General features: G+C 38.3%; 1 protein-coding gene across 1 annotated transcript in view; it reads left to right on the forward strand.

Moving 5' to 3' along the window:
• The window catches only part of LRRIQ3 (leucine rich repeats and IQ motif containing 3), a gene marked incomplete at both ends in the record, with an annotated part of 77,498 nt that extends 67,573 nt beyond the window's left edge, over positions 1 to 9,925 (forward strand). Inside the window, 2 exons of the mRNA XM_080915217.1 lie at positions 3,535 to 4,258; positions 9,748 to 9,925. Coding sequence (XP_080771343.1) covers positions 3,535 to 4,258; positions 9,748 to 9,925 — 902 coding nt within the window. The remainder of the gene's footprint in view (positions 1 to 3,534; positions 4,259 to 9,747) is intronic.
• Between the last annotated feature and the right edge of the window lie 14,399 nt (positions 9,926 to 24,324).

Below are 24,324 nucleotides of genomic sequence, written 5' to 3' on the forward strand. Positions count from 1 at the left end.
TAATATTATCAAAACAGTTTTTCTTTAATGTAATTTCAATTAAAATATAATTTTAATTTCAATTAAAATATAACTTAATTTTGTCCCTTCCCTTGTTTTTAGTCCCTTCCATTTTTCCATCTTTCCCAATATTCTCTCTCAAAAGTATCTGAAGCACTATTTGTAGAGTAATCGTGGAGGCATGGTTCTTCACATGCATCTTACTAACGTTTTATTTTTATATATACCTAAATCACAGGTAACGAAAGTTAAATGAGACTACATTAAATTAACAATTTGCTGTATAACGAAAAAGAAGATAAAATAACTTATAGAAAAGGATAAAATATTTGTGCATTGCATATAGGATAAGGGATGATATAAAATTTACAAGAAACTCGTATAATTCAATGACAAAACAACACAATAAAAGTTGGAAAGAAACCATGCATATTTTCACAACAGAAGCAAGCAGTCAAAAGATTTACATGAGTAGGTATAAAAGATTTAGTTACATAAATACACACTGTTGTATTCAAGCCTGGAAGCCAGTGAATTACAAACCTTTCCTAGGCCTCATGATGGTAGCAGTAGTATTTGAATCTGGTCAGGCTGACTCTATGTTCAAGGCTTTAAGTTCTCATGATTTTACTCTCAAGGATCAATTCAGTCTCTCCATTTGCTCACGCTTCCTTCCAACAGCCGTAACTGCAGAGCAGCACTGAAATAACACAACACTCTGAGGTTATTTATGCCTAAAGAACTATGGTAGAGTTGGAATCAAAGAAGTTTCACCCCCTAAGGAACTCTGTGCTCTATTATCAGTGCTTGGACATTGGTAGTATGTGACCAACTGTATGATGAAGAAACTGTCATAAGATCTTTGTCTTATTTATTTACATTCCAAATGTTGCCCCCTTCCTGTCCCCCCTCCACAAGTTCTTTACCCCATCACCCCACACTGTGCCTCTGAGGTGCTCCCTCCACAACCACTTCCCCTCATTCACCCAAACACCCCCATCTCACTACCCCCAAGACAAGATCTTAAGGATCAGTCTTGTTTATTGATTATATAAAAATGCTGTATGAAAAGGCATTTAAGAATGGAAAGAATCTGAACAGCAGAGTCAACAGCCTTCTGCACAAACATAAGTGCACCCTAAAAGTCTGGCGATTGGGTAAATATGGTCTTTGTATATACAGTGAGAGCTCTCTATACTACAGCTTTTTCCTATGACATGTGGCCCACAAAAGTTAGCACCGTCCCTTCCTGCATCCTGCCAATGTGGAAACTCTGAAGGTTGTTTTATGTCTTACAGATGATATGAAAGAAAAAAACCCAGAGTTTTGCTAAGGAATGTAAATGGATAATTGTGAGTGAGTTCTGAAGCAAAGCTGTGTTGGTTCAGATGGGTTCCAGGTACAGAAGCACTACTGTGTGTGTACAGTGGGGCCAGAAATACAGAACAGCTGTGTGTGTGTGTGTGTGTGTGTGTGTGTGTGTGTGTGTGTGTGTGTGTGTGTGTGTGTGTGCAGAGGGGGCATTGATTCAGAAAAATTACTGTGTGTGTGCAGAGGGACACAGATTCAGAAGAGCTGCTGTGTGTGTGCAGAGGGGACACAGATTCAGAAGAGCTACTGTGTGTGTGCAGAGGGGACACAGATTCAGAAGAGCTACTGTGTGTGTGCAGAGGGGTCACAGATTCAGAAGAGCTGCTGTGTGTGTGCAGAGGGGTCACAGATTCAGAAGAGCTGCTGTGTGTGTGCAGAGGGGACACAGATTCAGAAGAGCTGCTGTATGTGTGCAGAGGGGACACAGATTCAGAAGAGCTGCTGTGTGTGTGCAGAGGGGTCCCGGTACAGAAGAACTTTTGGAATAATGAAGTCCACTGTGGGAGGTGGCTCTGCCATCACCAACAAGGGTTCTGCTCTCTGGTTTTGGCCATTTTTTTATTTACCTTTTGGATCGTTTGTGTTTGTATATCCAAGTATTGTATTTTAATTATTGTGTGTAATTTATTATTTAATATCATTCAAAGCTGGATCTCATCACGAGGATACTCTTTGGGCCTTTAGTTAAAAATCCCTGTTGTTTTTCTATATTCCTGTCACCTGCTGGTGTCCTGCATCTTGCTCCTTTTCACAGCCAACTTGGCTTCAATGAACCTTACATGATCTGATTGTGCATTTTTCCTGAATGTCCATGAAGGAGTCCTCTGATGGGATGACTTAAAGAATGCACTTAAACAGTCACAGAGCTGTATTCTCAAGCGGGGGGGGGGGGGCAGTCTCACAAGGAAGCATTTTCTTTCCAGAGATTTGTAAGTGTACATTATGTCTATGTTTCCTTGTTCTTCAATAGGTTTACAAAGAGCACATATGGAAACAACAGAATATTAGTATTGTATTTGTCAGACCTGTTGCTATAACAAATAGCCCAGGAATGGATATGGTCTGATGCATGATTCCCGTTTATTTTTGGCTTTCTCAGAGTCCCAGCTGGGCAGCTCTAGTGTGTGATTAGTGTTGCAGCTGCTGGTTCTATTACCAAACACTCTTTTGTCCCACAGCTCTGCCATGAGATGGGACATGAGGTTCTGTCCTCATGTCTGTAAGGGGTCAGAAGGAAATGAGAAGACAGCAGAGGAGACACGTGTTCTTTAAAGGCCTTGGGTAAGATGAGACAGATTTAGCTTGTCCTGACACACTGTGGCAAAAGCTGAATCTTGTTTCTTTTTAAACTAGAGGAGAAATACTTTGATGGCTGCTACAAGTTTTCACTATAGTTGGAGACACATGTAACTAATTACAACACCACTGGGACATAGGATAATGCTAAGTTGTCACATTTGCTCTAAAGCTTCCAGCCCAAGATCCCAACTAACAAAATTATCAAGTGTGCAAAAGTAACAAGAGATTAGGAGAATAGTTATAAAAAGTTGTTGCAGCCACCATTCCAGACCATCTACAAACAGGCAAATGATAAACTCTCAGGAATCCAGCTGCTCATGGCACAGACCAGATCACTCCAGTGCTGCCTGACTCAGGACCTGTTTGCTCATGGTTTTTTTTTTTTTATCAAACTCTATGTAAATTTCTGTCTGTAAGTATATAAAAATGATAAACTTAAAGCTTATCACTGAATATATAAAAATTATGTCTCAAGTACATGAAGCCAGGTCTGAGGACATCTACTTAGTAGTCAGTACTATGATGAAGTACCACATGTAGGAGAGAATGGTAACTTGGTAAATATTCTGTCTAAGTTCCACACGTAGGAGAGAATAGTATTAATGAGGCCGTGCAAATCAAGTTCCCATGGGAAGTGAAACAAGGAACAATGAATTCTATGAGGTACATTTACTTGGAACAAGGCTGTCATGCTGGGTTTCTTTTCCCATATAGGAAGTTGGAACATGGAGAAATGTGCTTGAAGTGACTAAGTTCCTCGCAGTGCATTTGGTGTAGCCTCCAGTATATTTAACATAAAAACAAGCTCAGCTCTGTTGTCTGTCTCCTCTGATATAGGACATCTGTCTGTCTCCTCTGATACAGGTCAGGAGACGAAAGCTGAATCCGAGGATGAGGAAGGGAACACCGGGTTTAGGATATCTGCCATGAAGGTCCCTCTGTATGCCTCCAGATCACTCAAGTACGGGGCGATGCTGAAGGAGATGAAATGGGACTATTTCCCAGAGTATCTCCAGCCATTTTCTGCCACTCGTCAAAAGCCACCGGTTAAAAGAGAGACTCAACAGGAGCTAAGGGAAAGGAGACATTTTCTAGCCACACAGAGGGCTGGCATGAAGGTCCGCATGCTTACTGATGTTGATGAACATTATTCAGAGCAAAAGCAGCAAGAGGAAAAAGCAAGAAAATTGGCAGCCGTCCTTGCAGCACAAGATGCTGAGGAAAGAGCAAGGTTCGACATTAGAGAGAATTTAAGGAAGAAAATTTCCATGGCAAGAAAACTAATGGAAAAGGATAATGCGACAGTGCAGAAAGGCTTACAGCACATTTGGCAGGAGAGACTCGCGTACCTGGAAAAAGTTAAAGAGCGGAAATCTATGTTTCTAGCTGAGAAAAAACTAAATGCTGCAGACCAGTCTTTAGTTCTTTCCCTGAACAATGAGAGGGCACTTCTGCTCAGAGGGATCACTCGCGTTGATAAACTGAAGCAAAAGTTGTCTGAAATAAAAGCAAAGAACTTAGATGTTAATGAAAAATGGGAAAAACAAAAATATAGGCAGAATTTGTTGATGCAAATGAAGAAGCTAAGGTAAGTTCATGGCTTAGGCACAGCAAGCCCTCAGTCTACTGTGGTTTACAAAGCCAGTGCTGAGTTCTGTTAAGATATATTTTCCTATAGCTTGATACTTTATACTTTGGAAAACAGAAGCAAACTAAACGGTGAAAACTATGTGCTGAGTCGTTACCAAAGATTGGAAATCCAAAGAACTCTTCCCTGTCTTAGCATCCCTGACAAAAACCTGCTTAGTGAAATTTGCAGTCAATCACTGTTCTCCCCCCTCCGACCAGTGCTGACAACACACTCCACTCCCTCTTTCACTTTGGGCACACTTTTCCTCTGTTCGTATTTCTAAAGAAAATCCGAGATACAGTGGTATTTGTTATTACTGTGTCTCTAATTTCAAGTGCATAGTCTCAGAGTTCACATGATCCCTCTCCCTCAGTCCGCCATTTTCTTCATCTCATCTGTTCCTGAGCTCATTCCTACATATAACCCTCTGAATCTGAACTAATTCTGTTCATTTGTTTGAGACACAGTCATAACTAGCTCAGGGTGGCTTCAAGTGTGTAGAAGAGGGTGACTTTCAACTTCTCCTTGCATCCATTTCAAGAGTGCTGGTATTTCAGGCATATGTCTCTCTGCCAAGTTAATGTGGTACTAGGGATTGAAACCAGAATGTCCTACATGCTAGGCAAATGCTCTGTGTACCAAACTATGTCACTTTCCCTTAATAGTTCTTCCTGTATAGTTCTTACTGAAGTGCATAGATACCTTGCCATTGTTCACAGAATGATGTCTGACATATGAATGTTTCAGGCCATGTATTTTCTTTTTGGCTAGCATCTTCTGACACTAAGATTTCCAGTGTAGTTTTAACCTTTTATCATAACAGCAGGATTTCTTCTAGAGAGCACATAGTTTCCATTTCATACTCAACTTTTTATTTACTTACCATTCTGACTTTACTCATAATGTTTTATTATTCCATAATAGCACTCTGCTAGGGCATAACCTGCAGCTTCAAGGAGACTGTATAAGTATTGTGATTTTTGTTACAAGGAATCTCAATACTTTATGATATCCACTGAGTGAGTGATTTCTATCAGCACATTCACGAAAATGGCAAACACATGACTATTTTCTCTGTGTACCTACCTTTGTCTGTACTCTCTACATTTATAATGCAAAGAATTCACATAGTTGGGAAAAGCATATTGTTATGCACCTCTTAGAAGCTAACTCCAAAAGTATTTTCCTTTTTAACCACTGAATTTTTGAAATTTCATATTTTTTAGTTTTTAAATTTTAATCTTTTCATACAGCATTTTGATTATATTATTTCTTATTCAAGCTCCTTCCCAAACTTTGCTGCCTTCCTGACCAACTCTGTCTCCTTTCTAAGTAAACCTTAATTTTGCTCTCTCTCTCTCTCTCTCTCTCTCACACACACACACACACACACACACACACACACACAAACACACACACAAACACACATACACACACTCAAAGAGCAATAAGGCAAAAGAAAATGCACGGGTCAATTGAAACAAAAGTCCATTATTGGGACCAATGCTGAAGCACCTGAGAGTTCAGAGGACATTTCACATTCACATTGCAGTGTCCACTTTGGTCTTTATGTCCTGACTTATAAAGCTTTTCTCCAAACAGCATCTTTTATATTCCTATCCTCCAAATAAATATAGACAGCTCTCCTGTTTACAGGACATGAACATGTTAGAACCCCAAGCACATTTTACATCAATAACCAGCTAATAACTTACCCTCACACACACACAAAACACCTCTATTCACTAGAGACTGCTCGGTGTCTGGGTTTTGTATTTATTTGTGACCAGAATCTATCAGCTCTTTTATTCCTTACCTTCACCACATGCATCTTAAACTCTGTAAGGACACTCATCGGCCTCGTGTCTACCCTGTGCATTTCCCGTCAACTGTAAGATCCACATCTCCCAGATGATCCCTGCAATCTGTCTAGTTGTAGCCCTTCCCTGTGCTCTCTTCACAAAGATAAGTGTCCATTACTGCCAGTTCCTGCCTAGGCATTTCAGCCATGCCCACCTCCTAATTCACTAGCTAGAGGAAATCACCCTGTTACTTTTATAAACCCAAATTCATTTGTGCCTCAATCGCTTACTCTTTCTCATACAACCTACAAGAACAGCTGCAACCCTTCACCAAATATAAAGCTTCAGATAGAAGCACCGCTGTATTGTCAAGTTCCCATTAGTCTATTTACTAAGGGGACAGTAGCCCTCTAAGGTGAATTCCTTCTCCCCACAACATTCGTGTACATAGCTATATGTGGCCTGGGTTAGTTCTACACTCTGTGTGCACTACTGACGGGTAAAACCCTACTTTTCTCATGTAAAGTTAGTGTCCATTCCTACTGTGAATGTTCCTGGTACAGACACAGGAATTGTATGAAAAGGGCAACTTAGTTTAAGAAAAATTGGAAGTGTGATAATATCTTCAAATTCTTGAACATGCTATGATTCCCATTAGTTTCAGCCTTAATACATGCCACTGTATATGTCACTGTACATGCCACACTGTACATGCCATTGTACATGCTGCTGTATATGCCACTGTACATGCCGCTGTACATGCTGCTGTACATGCCACTGTACATGCCACTGTACATGCCACTGTACATGCTGCTGTACATGCCACCATACATGCCACTGTACATGCCACTGTACATGCCACTGTACATGCCGCTGTACATGATGCTGTACATGCTACTGTACATGCTGCTGTACATGCCGCTGTACATGCCGCTGTACATGCCACTGTACATGCTGCTGTACATGCTGCTGTACATGCCACTGTACATGCCGCTGTACATGTTATTGTACATGCACTGTACATGCCGCTGTACATGCTGCTGTACATGCTGCTGTACATGCCGCTGTACATGCTGCTGTACATGCTTCCTTACATGCCACTGTACATGCTTCCTTACATGTCACTGTACATGCTTCCTTACATGTCACTGTACATGCCATTGTACATGCTGCTGTACATGCTGGTGGAAGGGACTCCACACCTGTGTAAGACTATTATTAGTTAGTCCACATTAAAGGACATATCTCAGGTTATCTCAATGGGCCTATGTAATCACTTCAGCTTTTCAATGAACAGACATCATTTTAGTTAGAGACTTGCTGTAGCATTTCTTTAATATCCGTAACCATGGAGTTTACTTTTATGATCAATAGAATTGACTTTCTTTTCTAATTGTTGGATGCTGACATGTCCAAGTTCCATTGGCTCACATGTGTTAATCATTCCTTGATTCTTTTAAATAATCATTGAAGTTTGTCCACCTTAACCTTTTACATGATGATTTCAGTAAAATACTTTTAACTTTCCCTTTGCTTTACTTTGTATGTTTAAAGTGCTTTCTGCTTTGATTTTTTTATGCAGGTGCATGGGATCTATCTGCATTATCTGTGTTCCAAATTGTGAACTAAAGTGAAAATATCTGCGTTTTTTCGCAATACAGAATGTCACATGATGGTTTTCTGTCCTGTGAGAGGGCATGTTATGTTTTGCTGAAAGCAAACACTTAAGGGGGCAGTGATAGAAAGGGTATGAGCAGAGCCCGTGAACAGTGCGGGGCTGGGTCACTGGGCTGCAGGGCTTCAGTTCTCTTCTGGTCCATGCTGATCTTCCCTGTGGAGAAAGAACCAGTGTTATTCTGGCTGATTCTCCCCACTTCTGCTGACCTGTGCTGACTCAGCAGAACCTTGCCATTCCTGTTGAACAGAGCAGCCACTGGACTCCCGGTAACCTGACCACAAAGAGTGGAACTGCTCCAAAGAATTACTACTAAACAGGTCCATAACCCTCTTTCAATTAACCTTCTTTCTCCCCTACCCAGGTATGTGGGCTTGAAGGGAGGTTGAAGCATATAAGAACCCCAAATAAAGTAAATTTTGAAAATTCTAAGCCTACAGAGAACAGAGTAGCTAATGGCAATGGAGCATTGCCCGGTGGTGGGCGTGTCTTTGTCTGGTCCCCGCCCTGTGCTGGAGTTTGACGCAGAGATAACATTAGCCAGGAGCTTTGCCCCTCTGTTGCATATTCTGCCCTGTTTCGTTGCCTCAGACTTCTAAGCTGAATTTTCTCCTTCACATTGATGAAGAAAACATATATAACCAATATAAATAATGCATCCAAAATTGTACCCCTTAAATTTCATAGGTGGATTTTATACACACAAAGAATGCCTATTAAACCTGCCTTGTAATGACCAGTGACAGTTTCTTCGTATCCAGTTCCCTGTAAGTGTCCTCAAGAAAGCCCTGAGGATGAGTGTTTCCAAAGAGAACTGTAACCTCTCTCCATCTGTTGGTTTTGCTTACACTTTCTGTTAACTATTGAGTAAAGGGGCTGACTAAAGGCCAGGCCATGTTCAAAGAATTTACAATGTGTAACTCATTTTGTCAATGAGCCCTATGTGTTAGACTATCCAGTACTCAAATATGAAAAAATTAGGTAGAGAGAATTTTTAAAAATATATCCAAAATCCATTTAGCAAGTTGAAAGCTTATGACTCAACCTTCATGTCCACCCTCTGAGTCAAGGTTTCTGATTATATACATGCAGAAGTATAGTGATTCATGGATCTAACTGGGGGATTTCACCAACACTGAACTAAGCAGAAAAAGATTAATGTCACTTCTCAGATTAGGTGTTGGTGTGGTGCTCTCTCTGCCTCAATTTTTAACCATTCAAGCTCTCTGCAATGGTTCAGGCAAAGTGATCTGTCTGATTCTGGAAATGTGTATATATTTTTAAAGTATATAGCTTGTTTCATATTTGAATCTCTTTTTGCCTTCTCTCTCATTGTTTTATTTGCTTCATTATTAACATTTACCTCACTTCTTATATTACTTTGTCTTGTTCCATAATAAGTTTCTTTTTTTAAGATAAGCATTTGAAGCAGGTACTTACTGCATCTTTCTCTTGTGCTTGTGCACTTTCCTTGATGTTATCCTTTGATTTTCCTTTCATTTTGAAGCACTCATTAACAGTGAGTGAGTGAATGAATGAATGAGTGAATGAATAATTAGTGAATAACTTGTCTTTTTGGTTATGACATTTTTTGGGTAGTAAAGTAATCTGATCTAGGTCTCTTTAAGTTTGAATATATATTTTTCTAGTGGAGGTGCTATAACAAAATACCATTGACTGAGCAGCCTAAGTAAATGAGACTTATATTCTGTTGAGTTCCAGGAAGTCTGACATGGAGGCACAATTGTGAGAAGAGTCTCAAATTTTTGCAGTGAGAGTCTCATAAAGATTAGTTACAATATGCATTAGAAATTATTTCACAGTGTAGTAACGATAAGTGATCTAAGTTCTGTCCTCATTCTGCTTATGAATATCTGTTGGGAACACATCCAGGTTCATCTATACACCCCTGTTTGTATGGTTTTTGTAAACTAAAATTATCACATTTGATTTTTCCTTTTGCCTCATAGGGCCGAAGAAATCCACAAAAGACACTGTGAAGAGAAATTTGTTATTGATACACTCATCTTACAAAAAGGCTATGAAAGACTTGAGGAGGCTAAAGCAAAAGTTGAATTTATTAAGACGTATTATACCTCTAAGTCTCACAAAAGGAAAAACAATGAACCAGTGCCAGATCACATCTGATGATTGTTGTGAATCATGATCACTATTTTTACCCAAATGATCACATTTGGAGGACATGCTCTACAGAAGGCACAACTGGGGATAGCTGTGTTCAGGATTAGAGAGAAGATATTCCCAAGTGTTTCTGGTACTCACTACAATGCAAATCCTGTTGACTTCACACTCATGAAGGGTCACTGTGTATCTGTGCCCAAGAGGGAAATAAAGCTGTATGACTTCTTCATACAGACCTCTTACAAAGACTGCTGACTTCCATTGGCTCTGACAATGACAAGTCATAAAGCTGCTTTCTATATCCTCTAGTATTGTTTTTACCTCATTGTCTAATTTATTAAAATATTGTATGCAGCAGAAACTTTACCAAATGTCATATATTTAATTATATTTCCTGTTTATGTTATTAAACATGTTTTCTTAAGTTTTCAAAGTAAAACTTTTACCAATGTATCAACTACTTATATTCATATTCAAAGGCATATTATAAACATTGAGCATTCTACCATTATCCTTGAAGACACTACTATGTTTACTTTTAATGTGTTTTTCCTTTTATGTGTATAGGAAAGAGAAAAAATAATTAAAAGCAAAATGTGTTAAGCTGTATCATGGGAATAACAAACTATACATAAATGGCATTTAAGTGTTTAATATTAGTGGTAGAAAATTTTAAAAGTAGGAAACATTAAAATTGTATAAATCCCTTGTTTAGTACTCTTTCATTATCAATGACATTTCATTATTATTGTGACATCACTGGGTGGGGTACCATTCAATATTTCAGATGCTCTCTGATTTAATCACTCTATTATAATTTTATAAATGTAAAGTGCTTTACAAATGCAATTCTTCATGTGTGTTTCAATGCTGGGCTTTCATCAAATTTGGCCATTGCTTTCATACAATGCTAGATATTTATTCAAGTCCCCAGGATGAGTTTCACTGTCCTGCTAATTAGCAGATGAGTAACAACCAACTCATTTGGTATTTTTAACCATTCTGCAGAAAGAGAGTCAACTACAGATAGCCTCATGGAGCAGTCTTCCAAAACAAATGAGTAAATGAGCAAATGTCTTTTAATCCCATTTATATTCACTTTTGAATGTTATATATTTAACAAAATAGTAATCTATATCAGTTAGCATTATTTTAAGGTTTAGATGTGGAATCAAACATAAACAGCATGGTATTTTGCACAAAATTAGCATCTCCTGAATGTCTGCCCGTAAAAGAGGAAGTGAGTATGGTTCTCTACTCACAGAAACAATAGGTAAGTCTGTAGGCACTATGTGACATACATCAGCAAAGACTGAAAGGCTCATTCATTGATGTATTAAGAAAAATGTATTCATTTGGTATAAACACTGACCGTATTTTTCTCTTCTCCCACTCTATTTTACAGTTTTTATCTCACAACATACAACCAAAAAATTCTTGACCATTTCTACTTGACTCTGAGCTAAAAGGCAAAGAACATTCTACCTCCTAGGCACCCAGTGCTTCATCCAAAAGCAGATAAGTCCCAGACGCACACACACAAACACACACGCACACACACACACACACACACACACACACACATACCACATAATGCTTTTTCTGTATTTATGTGCTCTTGTTATGTGCTGTCTTTAGTTGAGCTCATGGTTCCTCACTGTTCACATGTTGATGAATCTCAAATCTGTGTCCTTTGTCACATCTTCAGTCCTGATGTCTCTAAAATATAAACCCAATGTCCTTCATTTAAGGCCTGAAAGGATTTTAAAGTACATATTAAAATTAAAGTCCTTTTTGTTCCACACCATTCTACCTCCCACGCTGTGAGCCTGTAGTACTTCCCAGCCTTGCACATATGAGACATTTCTTCTGTGGCCTCCCACGCCACAAGCTTAGAAGATAACTGACTTCCATTTCTAATGGTTACACTTTATTCCATCGTTTCTGCCATCCATGCAGACAGGCTAGCTTTTATTCAGTGCCGTTTGCTGTTCTGGAGTTTCTGACCTAGCCTCTTGCAATGATTGCAGCACACATTTAAGTTGTAAGTGATGTGTTCTCTCCAGTGTGCCCGTGAATCCTCCATGATTTTTCTGTATTTGACCAGTGGTTAAGACAAGTTAAAGGCCACTACTTGTAAAGTATCTGGGTTCTTCTCTTACACAATACTTCCTGATCTGTATTTATCCCCCTTCTAATTCCCCTATACACAACACCATATCCCATAGATATACTGCTTCTCCATTTTTTCTTCAGAAAACAGCAGGTTTTCCAGTGATAATAACCAAGCACAGCATAATTGTTTGCAATAAGAGAAAGAACAGGCACAAAGGATCATATGAAGGCTGGATTAGGTAACATGGTAGGAGGAACGGGGTCAGAAAGAAGTGCAGACACAAAGGTCAGAGACAACCCTACTTAATGGGTAGGAGTTCCACAAAAACACCAGGCTAACAACCATAAAGTATAACAAGGAGATCCAGGGAAGACACACTCAGGGCCCATAGTTGCCATTTAAATCTCTGTGAGCCTTCAAGATTCTTGCTTCCTTGATTCTGTGTGTTGTGTTCTTTTAGTGTCCTTGATCTCTCTGGATCTAATAATTGTTACCCCTATGAATCACCAAATCGTGTGGATCACAGGAGATAACAGCTACTAAATAAATGGAAGTCTTGTTATAAAAAACAACAGTGCTACTATCACAGTACCCCAGCCCGTCTGGTTCCCGCATCCCTGGTTTGTACGGACATCAATGCTCAGAATGAAATATGAGCCAAGTCTGCTGTCGATTTGGCCCAAAGGTGGATGGAGTTTCTCTGAGTAAATGCTCCAGACTCTGTGGCTCACATGGACTGTCATGGCCACTCAGGTCCAGTTGTAACTCACATGCATCTCTGGTAATAAGTCAATGGTTAACAGTGGTTGTCCTAAAGTAGTGTGTGCTTCACAGAACAGGCTAGCCAGCTACTCCAGGGGACATAACTCTCTAGACCCCATCAGTTGGTAAGTATGCAAAGTGCATAGGGCATCACAATGCCAGGGAAGGCAGTCCATGCAACTGAAGGTTTTGGTAATGCCTATAATATACCTAAAGTGCAGAACTTGGGCAGCAAAATGAGCTGTATGTCTTCTATTATCATCGGGCATTCTCTCTGCCATGACCCTTCCATTGAAGGGTAATAGCAGGCAATGTATCAAATTCTAGTAATCTAGAGGCAAATTAGATTAAAGGTCGGTCATGAAGCATTGAACACTCAGCCATATGCCATGTATCTTATCCAATCCTTCATTCTAGACATCTGTCTATTTGCTTAATCACCTTAGTTAGGCTATAAGGCCTTTATGCTTAGAGAATGTATAGTGCTGTCTTCCTATTCCCATCCCCTTCAAGCAGTGTCTCAAAAGCAGAATGTTCCTTATTTGCTACTTATTGATAGCATCCTCTTTAGGATGAATGAGGGCATTGACATAACCCAATCAACCTTCTCATTTTGGTGAATTCATCTATCTGCCCCAGCTATTTATGATCCCCTTTATGCTAAATGTATGCATCCGCAAGCCATTCAATTCTTATTTAATATCACTTCCTCTCTAAAGATGTCTATCAATCCTACACCTTCAGAGGTCTGTCTCCTCATATTGCATTGCAGGTCTTGAAAATAGCTGAGACGTGAATTCTCATTCTCATGATTGCATTGTAAGCACTCTTAGTATTTGGACATCTTTGAATCCCCTGCTGATGTATTTCTAACCATACACACTGAGTAGACCACATTGTTTTGTCTCACATGTCCCCAATCAACACTTAACAAGCTTTAAGTGCACTGTTCCTCTCAGAGCTTATTTTGTGGCTAATCTCAGTTCTTTCTTAGCTATATACTCCAGTCCAGTTTGCCTACTGCTCTGTAACGCCTTTCCGCTTCACCTTCTGTATACCTTCCCTGCTCTTTCTCACCGATCGGTATTCCCTACTTAGGGACTGTCATCGGCAGCTCCCGTCATCCTCTGCTTCAGTTCTATGATCCTTGTGTATGCCTTGATTGCTTCTGGCAGTACCGAGGCCTGGTTTGATTGCATTTTCTTCCTGTTTCTGTGTTGTGCTTATTTGGAATTACAATTTGATTAAATACTTTTTTCACTCAGTTAACTATGGATCCCATGTATTCATTTTAATTGCCTTTAGTTAAGAGAAAGGACTACTTCTAATTACATTTAATTATCATACTTAAGTACACTATAAATTACTTAACCCTTGCAATAATTTCAATAACAAATTGTTACCCTGTAATACACTTGATTATTTCTATAAAAATGTCCTGTGTCAAGGCAACAGGTTGAAGAGTTTATTCTATAGATTGGTAAAACCAAGACAAAAAATTCACTCTTTGCCATAAGACCTTCAGATGAAAATATTCCTGGGTAAACTGGTTAGAATGAACTGTTTCAACTATGTGTCAGTGGCAACAACTTTTGATTTAAATGCATCATTTATAGTAAAAAAAATAAAAATAAAACAAAAACACCCACTTTCCCACACACATGCAGGAAGAAATCAAAACCCCAAAACTGACTTTTCTTTTAGAACTTGTGAAAATGTGGCTTCTTTGATAAGGAAGAAGAGTGATTATGAGAGTTAAGTAAGGAATGAAGCACTTTATCATCGTGCAGGAAAGACATTCCCACTCTCCCTGCATGCACAGCAGTTAGCTGCTCTCCCACGTCCTGGAGCCCTCCTCTCCTCCTCTGCCTCTTCTGCTTCCCAGCCAGCAGGCACAGCACCACAGCATCTCGCCTTTAAGAGAAAAATGTTGGCCAAGCAGGAACCAGTTACCGTCTTTCTTCCATTCGAGGAGACCCAGAGCTGGAGCTTCTAAGACCCTCCCATGCATGTTAAACAGCTGCAGCTCATGTGTTTAACACAGCGTGTGACACCCTGAGAGAGCTGTGCTGACAGAACACATCCCCAGACATTAGCCTTCTCATCTTGTATTGATAACTCATAAATGGATTTATTTGATAAATGCCTTTTTAGATAGTTTGCATGAGAATGACCCCTATAGGCTCATAGACTATAAAAAAGCCCTCACTTAAATCCTTTATAAGAATTGCTTTGGTCATGGTATCTTTTCAGATGAATAGAACAGTGACTAAGACACCTTCTGTGTGAAATGTGCCTTTCCTACATGCAAAGGACTTTGGGGTACATGTGTTTCTGTATTTATATAGATACACACAGGCAAAATTGGGCTAATAAGAGATTGAAAAGTGATGTAATCGCTCAGGCACAGGCTTTACCTCTCATATCTTATAACAAAAAAAGTCAGAATATACAGGACTGTTCTCCATGCTGTGGAGACAGGCTATTTGATACTTTTGCATAGCAAGACAAATAACTGATTAAAATAGAACAAGAGTACATTACAGGAGAACAGCTGGAGCTGGCCAAGACTGAAAAGTGGTTTGGAACTTATTCAACTTCAGAGAATGCCGTTTTTTTTTCCCCTCGGGAAAAATATACATAGAATCACAAAAGTAAAGTTAGGTAAAAGTCTAGTGAAGAGGCCTTTAAAAGTGAGAGCTGCTGAAGCTTCTCACTCAGCCTTCTCATTACGAAAATGTCTGTTCAGCCTGAATACCTGGGGTAGGTTAGGGAGGAAGACAGCAAGGGCTGAGGCATCTTCTTGGTTCCTCATGACTAAGCAAGATCCCAGGCTACAGTCAAATGATGTGCAATCTCTCTGAACTGATCAGTGCTCTCTAATGTTGTAGTTTAATCTCTGTTGCCATGACAAAATTATTTGACTAGAGTAATTTAGAAAAGAATTTGTATTAGGTTATAATTCCAGATCACAGTCTATATGATCCAGGAATGGTCAAAGAAAAAAATGTAAGAAGTCTAGTCACATCATTTCTGCAGAGAAAGGCAGAAAGGATCAATGCATGGATGCCCATCTCTTTCTGTGCTTGAACTCAAATGGATAATTCTATATTTACACAGTTTCAGACTTTTTAAAAATCAGCGAATGGTGATACCCACAGTGGACATATCTTTTAAATTAATTATGACAATCTTTCTAAGACAGGTAGAAAAGCGAATAAAATGCAAACAATCCTCATTAAGACTCCATTTTTTTTTTTTTTTGACAAAACTAAGCATTGCAGGTACAGAAATGATAGAATATTTTAACAAATTTAAACTTCGTTTGCTTCTTGGCAGATGTACATTTTCTCTCGAGAGTGTGAACGTCAGGACAGCTGATAGTAATCAGTTCTCTCTGGGTTCTAGGAAAGGACCATACCACAAGGCTTGGCCCCAATAATCCTTACCTGTTGGGGCATTTATCAACCCCAGAAACCAGGAAATATCTCTGATAATATATTATTGTCCCTCACTTCATGTCATCACTTTTACCATACTTTCGATTTCTTTCTTATATGCTTAGCAATCTGAAATATGTCAGTGATGCTCAAATATAAGTATAATGTTATTCGTTAACTTTTTGTTAATTACATTCTAGGTCAGTTTACAGCATTTCCTAGTAGAGTTTTCATATGTATATTTATGTATGTATGTGTGTGTGTGTGTGTGTGTGTGTGTGTGTGTGTGTGTGTGATATCTTAAGGAACATATATAAATGAGATGTAATAAAGCAGATGTGACTCAAGCAGTTATACGGGGATTATCTAGAAGAAGAAACAGAACCAAAATAGTGTGATATCTGGGAGCACAGAAGAGAGGAAGGGAGGGAGATATATCAGAAAAACGTAAGACTTTCCCCATCAAAATATATGTAGAAATAAATATAATGTTCACAATTTCAGCATTAAAACATTTCTTTCTGAGATGGACTTATTTTATAATAATTTTCAGTTTTACTGACTGTTGCATATTCTGTGATTTTATTTCTCTGTATGAATGAATACCTATATATCTTGGGTATGACATATATACCTTTTAGTGCTGGAGCACATCATAATACTATGTCCAGCTTTTATTAATATACCTTTGTATAGTGAAAATTTTGGCATTTTGGTTTTGTTAAAGACACAAAATATTGTAAAAATATGTTTTTATTTTAGTCCCTGGTACAAGATATGAGGCTGCGTCAGATTGTCCACAGAAGCTGAGTGTGATTAGTCCCTTGCTCTTGCAGAAGCATAATGTTGCCAGTATCCAATGGTATCCATGTTTGTGGGGTTGAGAATTCTGAGGACTTTTCAGAGCTAGGGCTCGAGAGGTGAGGTGGGTTGCTGGTTCTCGGTTTGTTGTTGCTGTTGTTGGTAGTTGCATTTTGTTATGTAGTTTACACAAAGGAGAAAAAAAAACAGATATCTTGCCAGTGATGATCAAACGTGCCCCAAGAAATTCAATACCCTTAATCAGTAGAAGTCTAATAATAATGCACCATTTCCTTTTTATCCTTTTTTACTCTTCTGCCTAATATTAGGGGGTCAAAAGTTTAGAAGGAGGATGAAGAATGGTGCACGGAAAAGGACCTGGCAAAGAATCACAGACTGGCTACTCTTTAATACTGACTTCTATAGTGGCTGCTCCAGTTAATTCTCCCATCAGCCCCTACAGCCATACCTTTTCTAATTGTAGCTTATTGTATTTTATATTCTACTTTCAGTATGACTGTTTAGTGGTTTCAGTGTGTGCTCTACATGCTGCTACACAGAAGGTAGGAAGGGAGAGTGCAGAAAACCTAAAGGTTTTTCAATGATTTGACACTCAAGTGGCATATACCCAGTGTGTTCCAAGCTTTTCATCCAGAACACTAAGTTTGTTCATCTAACAAGAACAGCCTGTGAAAACTGCCCCAGAGGTCCAGGACCAGGCAAAAGCATCCCTGATTCAGTGATACTCAAACATTCTTTGACTAATCATACAAAGAAACAATTCAACTGTCTCATGTGTACAGACAACTATGGAAGATCAATGTCAACTGTGTTTAAATTGTTTAGGCATAATCAAATGGCTAAATGATGCAAGAAAATGATGGTTAAAAAAATGATCACAGTGATTCCAACTCTCATTCAAGGTGGAAACCAGGACTGCAGTCCCTGAAGCATCAAGCAAGAGGTCCACAGGCCAACCCACATCAGCACCTAGCCTTCTGGTCCTTTCTCAGTTTTGACTTGCTAGATTCTCATAAGTAAATTACTATCACAAAAGTCTTGGCAACCTTTCAGAGAAGCCAAATTTAAAAAAAAAAACCCAATCTAATTTTTGGGGGGCTGAGATATTTTTAATAAAACAAATAAATATTGATCTTGAAAATTAAAGGAAATTAAATGGGTTGAGACCAGGCAACACTGAGGTGAAAGCTGAAGATAATTATCTCAGTGTGAGGAGGGTGACCATGAACGCTGAACAAACAAGACTCAAAATTGAACTATTCTTTACTTCAAAAACATAAATTCTTCTTTAAGTTTGGGAAATATCAAATTCTAATGAAATGGTCTCTATGATTCTTTTATTGATACTTGCTTTTGGTGACATTAAAATTGACAGTATTTCAGTATTTCCTCTTTTTTCAAGCATATTTTCCTATTCTGTGTGTACATATTTATATTCTCAGTACTTATACAATCTTATTAGTTATTAACATTTTATGGTAATAAATCTTTGAAAAGCCTTTAGATTTTCTCTACTCTGCCTTCCTGCCTTCTGCATAGCAGCATTGTAGTTCATGTAGGACAAACACCAAAACCACTGGGCAGTCATACTGAAAGTAGAAGGCATTTTTATCCTTTTTTTTTTTTTTTTTTTTTTTTTTTTTTTTTTTTGTCAATGCTGGATTTTGAGACATTGGTTGTTTGGTCAAAACATAGAGAATTTTTGCTGTCTCCTATTTTAAGTTGTCAATGTCTTATGCTGTTCATTTTGTCTGTTGGTCCACAGTCTTGGCAGACTGAGAAGTATTATTCTTCTGAATTTGGCTTTCCTTTATTCCTGTAAAGGACACATGACAGCCTTTGTTCTCCAGATTGCCTTTTGTTTAATAGAGAGAGATCACCTCTCTCTTATTCTATGTTGCCTGAGCCCATCCCTAGATAAGAGCCTGTGGGATCCATTTCTACTAATAGACTACACAATCCCCAGTGTGGTTAATTTCACCCTGTGGTCAGAAAGAAAGTCCTTCACCACCATAGTGTTACCATGAGCACTAAGAAGAAGCTGATGTCCTGTGTCTTATGAAATGATGTCTTACAAATCATGAACAATCTTACTTTCTAGCAGTCTTTTCTTCCTGTCATTCTTTCCTATCTTTCTTTTTTCTCCAACCCCTCTCCTCCAGAATGTTCACAGCATGAAACCATAGCTCTTCGGAAAGGGCATCTCAACAGATTTCATTTTCTTACATACTTTTGCTTTTCTAAAAGAAAAAAAAATACATGAGTTGTTTCATTAATTTCTTGGTGTCTCTGCATCTCCTCCATATGGCATGACTGTCAGATGGAGACAGGATTGCTCTTATATAAAGGGAGAGGCTCCAACTACAAGCATATCACAAGAATAGCAAGCAAAATCTTGTGATTACTGGACAGTTTAATGACAAAGCCCATCTTGGTCTCATGTAGATGGTTTTCAATATGAACACCACAGCCAAACATGTTTTGTAAGCTGCAACCTTCTGTCATGTAAAACATTATTAAAATATACCTCAATACCTACTATGGGTTGTGAAAGCAGGTTGGGTTAAAACAAAGTTAAAATAAGATGTAAGTTTTGTGCTAAAATATAAATAGTAGTTTCTAAAATGTCACACATTTGATGATAGATTGAACATATTTAGGACAGGTGATTTTCATGTATGTACTCTGTATCTTTATGCTTACCTACATAATTTCTACAAGCCCTTCCCAAGTGACCATTATCTCGCTTGTCTCAATAAGTATTAAATTAATCCACTGCAATCAATTTACCCATTTGTCAAAAAAGCAAAGAATACTTTCTAAGCTCCTCTGCATGTAAGCAATTGAGGTCAAAGTATTATAAGGCACTGCCTCTTCTTTTTCCAATGAAATAAAAATAGAAAGGAAAGTGGTCAGACTAAACATATAAAGGGCAGATGAAGCAAGCTCATAACACATCAAGTAACTCACAGAATTGTCATATCAACTTAGAAGTGCAGTACATGCTGTAACCCATGCTTTAATCAATGCAATGTGAGTCTTTCTTCCAGGTCTGCAGGGTCCTGGAATCCACAGTAGTTGATGAGGTCTGTTCATTTACTGTCATCTCAAAGTCTATAGTTTATTTCCATATCCATGTGTCTTAAAAACTTCAGTGCATGTTTCTATGATTGTTCCAGGGGACTTTTCATGCGACTTACATGTACCATGACACACAACAGCAAAAGAGTGAAAAGAAAAACAAACCAAAACAAAAAAGAAAATCGACAAAGTAGTGTGTGTCAATATTAGTGAAATATACATCTTACCCAAATTCAATTAAACCCCATCTAAATGTCAATATATCTCCTTAAAGAATCAGAAAAATGATTCAAAAATTTATATGGGACCACACAGATACTTGTGTAGGAACCAAAAAGCCATCTGAGACAAAAGAAGCAAGAACAATAATGCTGCCAGACTTCATGATGTAAGCAGGAGTTATAGCAATGAAAGAAGCCAATCACTGCCCTGGACAAGATACCAGGGCGTACTGAGTACCTGGTTCTTCTCCTTTGAATTGCTTAGTAAAAATAAACTGCAATTACTCAGAGGAAGATGAAACAAATAAATCTTTCTCTGGTTCGTAAGAGGTTTTTAGAATAAAGGAGTTTTGCTTATTAAAACTTTAAGACTTACAGAGGGTGTGAGAATTTGATAGGAAAATGCCCAAAGGTCAATGAAAAGGAATAAATCCCTTCTCTAAACACTAAAGCCATACAGATGAGCCGGGGTGGCAGATATCATCTCAGAGTGTTATATATCTCATTGTGGAAAATGAAGCTCTTTGTGCTTTTACAATAGTGCAGAGACAGGGGAGTTGGCTCAGATGGTTAATTTAATGCTTTGTCAGCACAAGGACCTGAGTTCAGTTTCTAACTTTCTACTAAACAAATTTTGTTTGTGGTGGCACTGTTTGAAATCTTAGCATTGGGAAATGGGACATAGACATTCCTTTAGTTAGCTGGCCAAATGGCCTACTTGGTGAGTTTCCTGCCTAAAATGAATATGAGGATGATGCAAGAGAGGCCACATCCCAGGTTGTCTCAGGTCTCTACATGTGGTGTACACATGTCCACATGGCAGGCACATATCAGAGAAAATCTAGCAAACAACATTCATTTGCTGAAGTCATGCAGCATATGGAGAGTAGACAGGTTTGGAGGGATGTTGGGCTACAAACTAAAGAAGCTGTAATGTGTTTTGAAGAAATGGGAAAAACTTAGAGGTTGAAGTAAGAGCATTTTGTGTTCTCTCCCTTGATAGTATATCTTTCCATATTACCACACATGTTTCTAAGCAGGACTAACCCAGTGTGGAACATATAAGAATAATGATTAGCTTTAACTGTCAAAACAACATAGAACCATCTTGAGAGATAATCCCAATGAAGGATTGTCTATATTGGGTTGGATTGTAGGCTTCTCTGTAGAGGACTTTCTTTGCCAACAGAAGTGGGAAGACACAGCCTGCTTTTTGCACCATGATTCCCTAACCAGTATCCTCTAATACACACACACACACAGAGAGAGAGAGAGAGAGAGAGGAGAGAGAGAGAGAGAGAGAGAGAGAGAGAGAGAGAGAGAGAGAGAGAGAGAGAGAGAGAGAGAGAGAGAGAGAGAGAGAGAGAGAGAGAGAGAGAGAGAGAGAGAGAGAGAGAGAGAGAGAGAGAGAGATATGAGCAGAAGCAGGCAAGCTGGTGGGCATGTTCACACTGATTTTTCTGTACTTTTGACTATGGATGTGCTATGACTTCCCACAAGTGATGTACTATAACCTTCTCTTAATTTCCTTGCTGTCAAAGCATTTTATCAAGCAACAGAAGTAAAACTGGATCAGGGGTAAATCTTAAAGTACATGCGGCCAGTGTGAGCCCCCTGTCCTAGCCAAAGGCATTACAGTGAGCACTTATAAACAGATTCTTTACTATGAAAATTAAGTTTGGCATTTGACCTTGGACATTTATAATGTGTTCCTCTAGTATACCACATGCTTCAGAGAGTACATGTCACACAGAATTCATTAGCATATTCAATCATTATGAGGTCTACAGACAAATATCTATTACCTTTTCTTCCAAAGATGCAGAGGGCCACTTGAGATAACACATACAATTGAAGCATGATTAATGGTATCATTAGCAATTGTTGCCAGGTACAAATTAGAAACAAATAGAGAAGAAAATATTTTCTATATTAGAAAGGACTTGGTCAGGTGTAAAGAATAACTAAAGAGGCTCATAACATGAAATATGTCATATGAACTTAACTGTGAAAAGAAAGGAGCTAAATATCATAAAAATAACTTGTATTGCTTCCACTTAACCTTAGACAAAGGTTCAGTTAGAAATTATCACATAGACATTTTTCATATGACCTTATTCTGATTGAAGTTAAAAACATATACATGGGCATTTTTTATTTAAGAAGGTCATAGCAGTATATTTCTTACCACTAAAAGCATCAGCCATTTGACTGTGGAAAGTATATGACTTTATATGACTTAGACAAGTATTTGTTGGACATCAACTGTTTCCTTCCTTGTTCGTGGGAGCCTCATTTTGTCTTTCATGTAACAAGCTGAGTGTCCATACAACACCTGTCTCTAAACGAAACTGGAGTGCAATGGAAATGGAAACCAGCCACATAGCAAATTTCATGATGCACTAAGAATTTTCTATAAACAGATTCAAGTTGTTTGAAAACCATAAAAAGTAAGGAAAGAAAATGATAGGAATCTCAAACTGTTAATCCCAAGAAATGCCAAATATAACCATCACCATTACAGTATCTTCTATCATTCATGGAATATAGTTTTGTTCCTTCATTGAGTAAATGCAGGATGATTTCTAAGATTCTGTTTGTCCAATTCAGTGTCATGAGCTGTGTGGTTAATTTAAATCTTAGGACATCTTCATCAACCTAGAAGACCAGTCATCCTAGCTAGTGAAAATAGAAGAATATGTTAGTCATTTTATGCTAAGGAGACAAAATACCTAAAAAGGGCACATTTATTTTAGTTCATGGTTTGGTAGGTTTCAATTTGAGGTTTTCTGGATTTTACCTAATGTGATTTTTGATGGAGGCAAACCTTCTTGTGGAAAGTTCCCAATGCTTCTTGACTAAGAACCACAGAGAGAGCAGAGAAAAGAAATGTTTTTTCAAGTGCCTGTTACTAATGACCTGCCTTCTCTAGTTATACCTTATTGTCTACAGTACTATGACCTCTCAAAAGTTTATTTAAATTCGAATATTTTGGGGGATTAAATCCTTGATTAGGTTATAACTCTTGCAATATAATAGAAATGACATAAAGTGACACCCAGGGCATAAATTTCTGATCTCCTAGGTATTCCTCAATTTAATGCAGCTGATAAGAAAGATTAAACATTATAATAAAAGTGAAAAACATGACAAAAATTATTCCAATAATTTATTTAATCAGATGAAATGAGTAAAGAATGTATCGTAGTCTTCCAGTGTATTATCAAATACGCATGGACCCACCTAACAAAGATGTTGTTGATCCTTAACTTGGCATTTGATATTTTCTCACTTTAAAATCCATTGCAATACAAAATTAGAGAGCACATGCAAATCTGAGTACTCACAGAATATGCATGCCAAGTGCATGAAAGGGCAAGGGGCAGAGATTAGCTTTGCTCTAGCCTAGAAGGCTATAATCTGGAAAACAACATGTGACATCTTCCTCTTTGACAAAACTCTTTCAATCAATCCTTGGACTTTTCTATGCATATTTTAATTAAAAGCTTTCCTTTAATGCAGTGAGGATTAACCTCCATATTAGATCTGATCCTGTCATCAAATCAGGTATTTTGTGCCAACTTTCATGTACTACACTTGAGCATACAAATAGACTCATTTTAAATAGTTTTGAAAGCTATTAGTTGACTGAGTGTCTTCACTGTGGTTTGACTCTTATATTCCTTGCAGGTCCCTTGGGATAGCTCAAGGGTTGTGCATGATTGATATGTCAACCAGCATGCAACAGCTAATGTTAGTTTCATGATAAAGGGAATGACCATAATCTTATACCTACAAAGGCTCAAGATTGCTTCTGAAAAGAAAGTGTTTATACAATAGCTTGACCACAGGAAATACGTTCCTAAATATTGTCTGACTGCTGATCTAATAACTGACATGCCACCATCAATTGTACAGTTACTAGATATGTGAAGCTAAGGATTTCGATCTACTTAATGACCA

This window comes from Micromys minutus (genome assembly GCF_963924665.1).
Source record: "Micromys minutus genome assembly, chromosome: 4".
Classification (NCBI taxonomy): Eukaryota; Metazoa; Chordata; class Mammalia; order Rodentia; family Muridae; genus Micromys; species Micromys minutus.